At 43.0% G+C, this 10,642-nt stretch overlaps 2 protein-coding genes across 2 annotated transcripts; one reads left to right on the top strand and one right to left on the bottom strand.

Moving 5' to 3' along the window:
• Positions 1–2,999: 2,999 nt before the first annotated feature.
• LOC115739920 (probable ascorbate-specific transmembrane electron transporter 1) lies at positions 3,000–4,432 on the top strand. The gene is made up of 4 exons (XM_030673232.2): positions 3,000–3,257; positions 3,369–3,417; positions 3,625–3,824; positions 3,930–4,432. The coding sequence occupies exons 1-4, from the start codon at positions 3,102–3,104 to the stop codon at positions 4,188–4,190; spliced, it is 666 nt and encodes a 221-aa protein (XP_030529092.1). The 5' UTR covers positions 3,000–3,101; the 3' UTR covers positions 4,191–4,432.
• Positions 4,433–8,533: 4,101 nt separating this feature from the next.
• Positions 8,534–10,104, bottom strand: LOC115739917 (putative clathrin assembly protein At2g25430). The gene has a single exon (XM_030673230.2). It carries the CDS (start codon positions 10,041–10,043, stop codon positions 8,736–8,738), a length of 1,308 nt encoding a protein of 435 aa, XP_030529090.1. The 5' UTR covers positions 10,044–10,104; the 3' UTR covers positions 8,534–8,735.
• Positions 10,105–10,642: the final 538 nt, after the last annotated feature.

Below are 10,642 nucleotides of genomic sequence, written 5' to 3'. Positions count from 1 at the left end.
TCAATCAAATCTATTTCCTTCCCATCCTTCAATGCAAATCTAAGCAGGTGAAGGAATCATTCCTCTTCCCTTCGTTTCCCTTCCTCTCCATTTCCACACACTTCCCTCCTCACCCAGGTGAATTCAGCCTCGCTTAGGTAACCAAACAAAGCAAAAATTTGATCTTGGATTGTCTTAACTCATCAAAACGAGAGATGAATCCGGTCGCCAAAACCCACATCCATGATCGAAATTGAGGATCTGATGAACTGATCAATACTCATGTTGATACAAACAAAATATAACAAGAAAAAAAAAAAAGGGCCAATTCAAGTAGTCGTCTTGTTATAATCACGAGCTTCATAAGAATAAGTTACGAACTCGTGCAAAAACCGTTTGATCATCTTATCAGGGCTGAGATTTGCCTGGAATAGGAAAGGCAGATGCAGTAAGCAATCTTTAACCCGAGAGAGAACTGCTGGTATTGACCTTCCCCTAGGTATTCAAGCCACATCCTCAACACTCTTTAATTGGCAGTGTCAGGATTTTCTTTTTATTTTTTGAGGATTCGAACCTCCCACCTCTCTCTTCCTAAAGAGAAGAGTGGCTACTGAGGCAATCCCTACGCAATCCCCACGCAATCCCCCAATAGTTGTCATAGGATTTGAGGAGCAAAATTTAAGAGTTAGATAGGAGAATATCAGAGGGTAAAACCCCCTCCCCCCCAAAAAAAAAAAAAGTAGAATGAATGAATTGGAGATAAGACATCACACTAAACAGTCTCCTCAATGCTTTATTTACATCTTCCGATATCTTGTTTCGTTCAATATTTTGGTTAAATTTGCAATAGTCTCTGAACTTTGAATTTACTCAGCGTGGTCCCTGAGCTTTAAGTTCAATATGCAATGCCGTGCATGAACTTTTAATTTATTCAGAGATGATTGGGCTAGAGTTCGTCCCTGAAATTTTCATTTGGTCCATCTTATGTTCTCACTCTTTAAATGATCTTTCGCGATTGCTAACTTTGATGGAGCAGGTCCTTCAAAGACTTTATTGTCCGAGGCTTTTATTGTCGTGTGGTTCGAACCCTTCTCACACACATTGGGTGTGACATCCCCATTACAGTTGGTATCAGAGCCGACTTCCAATAGCATGTGGGCCACAGTGAGCGGTGCACAGTAAGGATGTTGTGCCGCTGAGGAGAAGAGTATGTGACACTGGGTTTGGCTGAAAACGTACGGAGAGCTCATTTGAGTCTCTTCTAAATCTGGAATTTGCATTGCACATCCAAGTCAACTCGGTAATGATGGCTGATGCCTGCGACGCCTGACTCCTATCTTTCAAGTTCTACTTGCTACTAAAACAAAGAAGGTCCGTCCGATCGAAGCGAAAGACTCGCAAGCTTTCAACCCGTCGAGAAAAAGGCAGTCTTCTCTTTTATCTACCACTTATCTTTGCTCTTGACAGAGTGGCTACCATCAATTTATTTAAGATTAAGATCAACAGACGAATGCGTCCCGTGATGAAGAGGGATCTTCTTAGTCCCGGAGTATTATAACCCACTTAGGCTGGAAACTCAGCGCCGAAAGCCCGATCGTCCGACGTTGTACTTTGAAAGCGAAGCTGGCTTTTTTGTTGCCCTCGCCCTAAAATGCTAGAAATCTGCCATACGGCTTTTCTTGGGTTAATGCTTGGTAGTGCCGGACTTAGGTCTTGTTTGATTCAACATTGGGAATGAGCATTGGGGCTTTAAAGTCCCTTGGCCAAATACAAATAGTGATTGATTTATTTTTTGGCTCATTTTGGGGAGATACAATTGCATCTCAAATGCTCTCCAAAGTCCTTTAGCCCAAAGTACTTTGTACTTTGGGCTAAAAGACTTTTACGAAATGTAACTAATTTTTTTTCTTTTAAATTTATCATTTTAGCTTCCTTTCCACCCTTTGTCACCCACCACCACCAGCCCCCTCCACCGCCCACAGGCCGCAGCCGCCACCCATCGTCGCCGATCGCGGCAGTCTGCAGTCCATTGCTGCTGACCGCCACCCGTCAACGCCAATCGCCAACCGCAGTAGCCGCCGCCCCCCACCAATCGCCGCCGCTTGTCGATCGTCGCCCGCCATCGCCGCCAATCGTCACCCGCGGCCATCGCCGTAGCCATCACCGATCGCCACCGCCTCCCACCACCGCCAACCGCTGTTTTTTTTTTTTTCAAAAAGTAAAAATACTTTACAAAGTTCATTTTTCACCAAACAGCATTTACGTCAAAGTTGTTTTCCAATGTGTTTTTAAAATACGCTTTACTAAACACTACTTACATTTTCGAAAAGGCTTTTAGCCCAAAGGTACTTGCATTTTCTCAAAATCCCTTGGCCAAATCTTGAACCAAACAGGCCCTTACTTTCGACAAACAAGCAACATAATAAAATAAACCAGAACCGAATTATACATGGCCCGATCGATAGGACCCGCTCCATGGAAGAACAATGCATGATTCGGCTATTCATCAAACGATACAACGAAGATTACAACCATACTCAAAAAGTGAACCTAAATTAGATTCATCTTACTTACCAACTCCTCTATTCTATGACCGAAAGAAATTCTCTTGCATTTCGCTGATTTTATTTACTTTTCTTGAAAACGCCTTAAGTTGGAGAAAGAAGCGGGGAGGATTCATTGCTTTTTCGATTTGGTGTGCTGCAGAAAATGAAATTGTTTCTCAATGCACTTGGATATGCAGGAATTGGTGAAACCGGGGGCACCTTCATCTGAATCTTTGGAGATTCTTAGCTTAATCTCGACGAAACAGGGCAAGCTGTCTGGGCCTCAAATCGAAAGACTGGAAAGTTGTCGGGGGTGTAAAATCCGAAGGGCCCCAAAATTCAGGGTGTAAAAATCGAAGGCCGAGAGAGAAAATCTCATTAAAAAGCTCCGTCCTTTGCGCATAGTGAACTTCACTAGGCTCGCTCCCCTCTTTCTTAATCGCTAATTTAGATCGCACACTCGTACGCTCAGCACTCGTCTATTTCATCCCCTGTTTCTACTGGGAAGTCTATCACATCCCCTCCCCTGAACGGCTCTAGAATCTCTCTCTCTCTCTCTCTCAAAAGGGTTTAACCATGGCGAAGAACCGGAACTTCCAGGTATCCGCAACTCCGGCGACGGTGTTGGCGCATCTGCTGGCTGTAGCGGTGGCGACCCTCGTCCTCGTTTGGCTCCTCAAGCTCCGGGAAGGCGTGGCTTTCTCATCCGGCAACAAACAGAAGATTTTCAACGTAAGCACGCACGATTCCGCTTCTTTTCTTGTCCGAAGGGTATGAAGTTTGATGTCGTTCGATTCGTTCCGCTCGACGATTCATTTGGATGCCCTGTTCTTCTTTGTGCAGCTGCATCCGCTCCTGATGGTGATTGGATTCATTCTCATCGCAGGAGAAGGTGAAGACCACATATAATTGATATCTCGGCGGGTTTCTTTTCACAATCACAAACGCTTTCTTGTGTGAAAATCTGGTTTTTTTTTAAGGATATTCGCCGAGTCGCTTTCCATATTTCCCTCCTTAGAATCAGGAAGCGTATATCTTAGTCTTTCTGAAGCTCTGGATTTAACTGGAATAGATTACCAAACATCGATTTTCGACGCAGCTATTATGGTGCACAAGTCGATTCCGGCGAAGAGGGAAGCGCTGAAGACGATTCACCTCATCCTGCACTTGATTGCTCTTCTGCTGGGGATTCTGGGCATCACTGCGGTCTTCAAGTTCCATAACGAGCGCCATATTCCCAACGTATACACCTTGCACTCCTGGCTCGGCATCTCCACCATCTCCTTGTTCGGTCTGCAGGTAATTCCCACGGGAAATGACATGAAATCCTGATTAATCTTTATTTTGTCATCGCCTGATCAGAAGAACTAATTGTTTTGGAGCTCTTCTTTTGCCTTTTTCCAGTGGGTGTTTGCTTTCTTCTCTTTTGTATTCCCGCAAACGAACAGCACCGCAAGGTCCTCCTACCACCCATGGCACGTCTTCGTCGGGTCCGCCGTCTTCTTCCTCGCCATCTGCACGGCCGAGGCCGGCCTGGTCGAGAGGTTCATCTTCTTAGGCCTCCAGAAGGGTCAAGAGGCGCTCGTCGTGAACTTCACCGGCCTCCTGATCTTCCTGTTCGCCGTCTGCGTCGGCCTCTCCGTCGTTCTTCCCCGCGGCTTCTAGTGATTGGGTCTTACCCCGGCTTGTGCTTCGATGTCCGTTTGTATTGTAGCACTCGTAGTGTCCAAAGTTCAGAATGCTCTAGGGCAGTGGTTCTTACTTTTGGATTCTTCGAGATTGTGCTTTGATGTCCATAACAACACTGGCCCATGTGATTAGGTGTGTTTTTACTGTACTTAAACCCGTTGATTTTCCGAGTGATGTCACTATTGTTCGAAGCAGAAAAAAATTTGATCTTATGAAACTTCTCCCGCACGCTGTCTTCAAAACGGAAATAACTGTTCAGACAGAGTTCCATGTGGCAGTTCCAGCTGCTTCCAAGCCAATCGACTCAGCAACCATATATAACTTGCTTCAAAGGGAATCGCGTCAACCGACAGCCTGAAATGAAGTAAAGGGCTTGCTGGCCCTTGCCAGTGGGCGGTGAGAGCTGGCTGGCCCTCGCAAGCGGCCGGCGAGGGTTGCCGGCGACCCTCACCAGCCAAAGCAGAAGTTTAGGAGACAAAAATTGAAAAATAGTTTTTGTAAAAAATATTCACGTCATCGTTGGCCATCCTACGTGGCACTATTAATATTCACGGTAGCGACGTCCAATGAAAATTGGCCGGATGGACTGAACTGGTATAAATGTAAAAATGTTTATGATAGAATTTGTCTAATTACAAGGTTTAGAATTGAATTGATACTAATGCAATAGGTTTATGGCTTTTTTTGTACTTTTCCCAGTATTGATTGCTTATTTGAAAGTTCTAGGATTCGATTGCACCTTCGTGGCAAGTTTTAAAACTTGATTGCACTTTTGAAAATTTTAGGATTGAATTGTATTTTCGTAACAAGTTTTAGGACTTCCAACGCATTTATCCCTAAAGAAAATATAAAGACACATCATTAAATAACTCAGTGCCTCAGAAACATTTTCTTATCTTTTTTATTATGAATTATTTTCTTATGTAGTTACATTTATTTATAATCAAGTGGCACAATTGTAATTGATCGGCTATCTAGAGGGGAGCTAGCGCAGCAACGTCTGGCTGTGGTCGGTCGCTTAAATTTGAGTTCTTCAAGGCAAAAATCAAGTCGGCAACCATTGGCTCTTGAGCCGAGAGTATGAGAGCGCTTTTACCACCGGATTGATCCGAATTATTTTTTGTTGGTCGAAAGATTAATCCGAATTGAGTATGGCTTAACGGGTGCGCCTAGTGATAGGGGCAATCGCTAAGAATGTCGGGTTTCGATCGACCAACTTCTGATGGAAGTTATAGAACCATACTTCAAACTCGTGAAAAAAGATATATTAGGAATATCAAAATGAACCTTCTGAACTGAACCTCGAACAGTTTCAAACAAAAAAATTTGGGGTTGTTTTGAATCGGGTTTCCTTTTGATTTGGATAATAAATAAAGTAAAGGGCTTCTTGCCGTCGGATCTAGACTTATTGATAAGTCGGGCTCTGGTATCAATGTTGAGTAATCTTAGGACTCTCTCGTTCAAAAAGTTAGCTTAAAGAATGAGATTTTTTCTTATATTTATAAATCGATCGCTAATCCTTTTCACAACTGAGGGAATAACCCCAACACTTTGGACTTGGATTTCCATCAAAATCATAGTAATGGCAAGAAACCGGCGTGGTAATGGGAACCCAGTGTGAAAACATCTGTCGTCCTTGATGCTCCTGTTCTTGTCCTTGTCCCATCGAGAATGCAAGGTGGAGCTGGAAACTTCCTCATAGTTGCTTTCCTCTACACCGACGCATTTTACTGAATTTTCATGGCTCGTTTGGCCAACACAACCGCGACGAATGGCCAAATGTTTTCTTCAATTCTCACACCCTTTAGAAAAGCAGACGGCAGATGTCTAAACTCGACTCGATTCGATCCGAACAGAATCATTCTTTTCAGTTCAGCTTCTATGCGAGTCGGTCTCGGCCGGCACCACAAAAAAAAAAAAAAAATCATATGCCTTTCATATTCAGGTAGGGTCCGGTATTAGTGGAGACACGAACCGAATCGGCCCGTCGACACCGACGTGGTTACACATTAAATGTTATTTGTTGGTGGGTATTGCAAACTCATGCCCAGAGTCGCGAAGAGCATTTATTTATGGGTTTCTTTTGAGCTGGCGCTGGGTATCCGAACCCTAATTGCTAACCTAGCCGGACGGTGTTGGCATTACTGTTGGTATCTTCCAACTGTGAAAGTTAACGAAACAAGCGTTGGAGCTTGCGAGAGATCCAAAATTTTCCTCGGACCCGGCAACGAATCTTCCCCCCAATGTCCTGATTGGCATCAACAGAGCAACCCCAACTTTTCTATTTTTTTGGGTTTTACTAGGTTCTTTGCGAAATAGGGTAGCAATAATATATGACGTGTTGCCATGCAATTGGTTATTCGAATAAGCGCACTATATATTTTTTGGCTGGGTTTTCAATGTCAAATTTTGTTTTTGTTCTTGTGTTCGCAACTATGGATTGGCAGGGGGAGTTTCTTAGGTATGATGGGGAATTTGATATGTCCATCCAATGTAAATATGTGAGTTTGTGTCACGACTAAAGTGATTGGCCGAGTTGATCAAGCATTTTCTCAACTCGGTTTGAAGCCCTTCGTGATCATATGTTCGAATCATCGACCAGCCCTCGATCCGAGAAAATCTCGATTCTCCAGTGGCTTTGCTTCGGCTTGTGTTGGATAAAGGATTACTACGACGTTGCGTCGAGACTTATGCATATCGATGCGATAGTGACGAACTCGGTGAAAACATGCATTAATTATTTCTCAAATAATTCTAAGAATGTGGAACTCCTATAATAAGGATGCTTCGAGTTGTTGAGGACACTTTGTCTTTGATTTGACCTAAATTTTAAGGAATGAAAATTTACATGTCTACAACATTTAGTCAAAATCTCTATGTGACACATTTTTTTTCACTTCTACCGATATTATCTCCAAATATTTCTCCTTTCCAAGTGAAGATAATAGGGTTAATATCACAAAAAACTCCAATCCGACGCTCTAAATAGATATGTCAAAAGTATTTTATACAGAAAGTGTATTATGAGCGTCAATTATTCTTTCATTGGAATTTTCCTTCCTCCAAATAATTAATGTACATTATACCCCATCCAAAATTCCAAACGTATATATACATGTATAATACTCATAAGATATCGCCATTGTTTTAAAGGTTAATACCACGAAAAACGCAAAACGGGTACATCCGTGACAAATTTACCTCAAATTATTTTTTTGACCATCAAAAACCCCAAACCGGTGCACTTGTGACAAATTTATCCCAAACCGGTACACTTGTGACAAATTTACTCTTCGTTAGTTTTCGTTAAATGTAACTCACAAATTGCTAAGTTGGATGGCATGTGACGGATCACGGGTGTACCAATTTGAGATTTTCATCCTCTGTTTATCACATATTTATCAATTTGAATTTTTTTGTGGTATTAATCTAATTTAATGGATGGTAAATTATCATAGGTGTACCAGCTTGAGGTTTTTCTTGATAAAAAAAAATTAGTTTAGTGTAATTTTGTCACAAAAGTACCAGTTTAGGGGTTTTGGTGGTAAAAAAATAGTTTCGGGTAAATTTATGATAGACATACCAGTTTGAAATTTTTCGTGGTCAAAAAAATAGTTTGAAGTAAATTTATCATAGGTATACTAGTTTTGGGTTTTCTATGGCATTTATACTTTATCATTTTTAACTTCTCGAAAGCATCTACGCACTTGTTTAGGATTGGTCGCTCTATTCTTTTTTTTTTTTTGGTTGCTCTATTCTTGAATAGCTTAAACTTTTATAGAAGTTCGTCACGCAACTGTCGAAGGTCTCGGGTTTAATTTTTATAGCCCCTTTCACTCATTTATATGTCTCGTAATGTGGGGAGTCTTAAGATGTAGTATCGACTTGATACTGGTGTCTAGTTAACAACTTAATTAGAGAAGATTAGAGAAGACAATTGCCCCGCTCGGCTTAGACAACGATCATGATCAGACTCCAACATTACATTGATTAGAAAAACTTTCTCTAACCTCTATAGCTCAACGGGGAGAATTGTTGAAAGAGTCATAAACCTATTATATGCGACCAATTCAATCCTAAACTTTTTAATTGTGCTAATTTAGTCCTAAACTTTTGAAGACTTGTTAATGTAATCATTTCATCAATTATCTAAATAATAGGTTTATGACTAAATTGACAAAAATTCTAAATGTTCAGGATTAAATCGATGCAATTGAAAGGGTCACGACTAGATTGGTAAATCGTCAAAATATCTAGACCTAAATTGGCAGAATTAAAAATTATTAGGATTGAATTGCCCGCCACACAATAAGTTTAGGATTTTTGGGACAATTTTCCAGCTCACTAGAATAAACGAAACATGGTATGTAGTTTCTAAAACAACACAACGAATCTTTTAGGAAAAAAAAAATTAAAACTCATGAAGTGCATCACCTCTTTAAAACCCAAATTTCTAACACTATAGTCTATCACGAAAAACGACACCGGTAGCATTAAATTCAATTCCTCTTGCGTATCACGTCAATAGAAAGGATTGAGGCTTCTTGGGTTGCCGTATATCTGCAACTGCCACTCGTTCTCTTTCCCACTTTGATCCTTGTTTGCTTCATCACGAGCACGCAACTTGGTCTGTGGATTCATGGGGGAGAGATTGATGGAGGCCTCCAGAAGGGCCTCCCAGTCCCAACCGATGGCCGCCTTCTCGCCATGTTCAAGCTTGATCAATGGCTCCCTCTCTTCTTCCTCCGGTTTCATCACCAAGTCATTGTCCTCGAATCTCTCCCACTGCGTGCTGTCTCGCCTCAGCATGAATTTGCCCTCATCTTCAGTCAATGTCGACCTCGACCGTGCTACGGATGAAGAGGGCGATGCGGTTGTTGCTGGCGACGACGACGACGACGACCGATCCGTCAACTGCCACATTCCGTCGAGGAGACTCTCGAGCGCTCGGATCTGAATCTGCGGGATCCGGTCAATGAACGGGTACTCATACGGCCCGCAGAGCTCCCGCCCCTTGCACCAATCGTAGAATTCAGTAAGCTGATGGGCTTGGAGAGCCGCTTTCTTGTAGATGCCAAAGGCGGAGATGCAATTCCTGTGTGGCATGTGAAAGAGGCTCTCTAGCAACACCGCGATGTCTCTCCTGAATGTGGTGTAGCAAATGAAGCTGTCGCGGATTATGTGTTTCATCGCCGATTTTACGATGAAGCTCCTCGCTACAGATCCGACCGGCTGGCAGTCCACGACGTGGTCAATCAGAATCTGTAGCTGCGGCAGAATCTCTAGCAGCTTCCCCACTTCCCTCATCCTATCGGACAGGTTTTCGGGCAACTCGTCATCCTCGGCGAGCACAGTTTCGATCGAGAATACATTGAGAGCTTCGTCGAGAAGCCTGGCATAGGACCTGATGAAACTGGTGTAGTCCTCGGAGGCCGAGGAGGAGGCATCCCGAAAGTGGCACGGGTTCAGAGAGAGGAATCCGGCGGAGCGTGCCCACAGCAGTTCGGACCGTAAAGGGCTGTCTTCGGGGAGCATATGGAGAAGACGGTGGACAAGGAGCAAGCACTTGAGGGCGACGCGCCAGCAGCGCGTGTTTGCCAGCCGGCGGGCAAAGCCAAGGGTGAACGTGCGGAAAGAGCAAGGAGAGATGGAGAAGATCTTCAGGAGCTCAAGCACGTACCGCTCGGGGAGCGGGAGGTCGTCGGGGGTGGTCGCCTTGACGAGCACGAGGTTGACGTCGCAGAACCCGCCGGCCGTGGCGACCTTGGCGTAGCTGACACTGCCGTGCTCCTTTAGGGATGTGAAGAAACGCTGGAATCGCCTTTGCATTTTGCTTGTCTGTGTGTGTGTCGGAGAGGGAGAGATTGGATGAACTTAGGGGAACGAAATTAAGGTGGTGCCATGGTGGTGGTGGTGGCTAGCAGATCATATTTTGTTTGCTTAGGAGAGACCTAGGAAACAACGAAATGAGTTGGCAGTGGACGCTAACCTAGTACCCTTGGTGGACTCCGATGGATGGCTGTTTGTTTGCGAGCTTATAGTTTCCTTTGTTCGGAACAACTAAAAGCACGGACAAGAAGGAAAAAGGTCAAAAAACTTTGATGCCATATGACATATATTGTAACAAATGGTTGATACTGATACACATATTCTCAAACTGGCTATGATATCATATAAAAGTCCAATCCGAAAACTTAGATCGATAAAAAGATGGAGATCGTATGAATTATAAAGGGCATAGACAATCCATTATTAAGAGATGTGGGATAATATTCAAACATATAGAAACGTGTTGTATTTAAAGGGGGTGAGATTATAGAATCCCATGTTGGACAATTTTCAGGAAAAATTATCAAAATGTTTTAAACATATTGTAATTGTGTTAATTCAATCATAAAGCTCTGCACTTGTGCTAATTCCGTCCATTT

This window comes from Rhodamnia argentea, chromosome 5 (assembly GCF_020921035.1).
Source record: "Rhodamnia argentea isolate NSW1041297 chromosome 5, ASM2092103v1, whole genome shotgun sequence".
Lineage (NCBI taxonomy): Eukaryota > Viridiplantae > Streptophyta > Magnoliopsida > Myrtales > Myrtaceae > Rhodamnia > Rhodamnia argentea.
This window is presented reverse-complemented; position numbering and strand designations above follow the sequence as displayed.

Coding starts and splice junctions, on each gene's coding strand:
- LOC115739920 (XM_030673232.2), top strand. CDS start 3,102: ATGGCGAAGAACCGGAACTTCCAGGTATCCGCAACTCCGGCGACGGTG. Junction 3,258..3,368: donor ACAAACAGAAGATTTTCAAC/GTAAGCACGCAC, acceptor TTCTTTGTGCAG/CTGCATCCGCTCCTGATGGT. Junction 3,418..3,624: donor CATTCTCATCGCAGGAGAAG/GTGAAGACCACA, acceptor TTTTCGACGCAG/CTATTATGGTGCACAAGTCG.
- LOC115739917 (XM_030673230.2), bottom strand. CDS start 10,043: ATGCAAAGGCGATTCCAGCGTTTCTTCACATCCCTAAAGGAGCACGGC.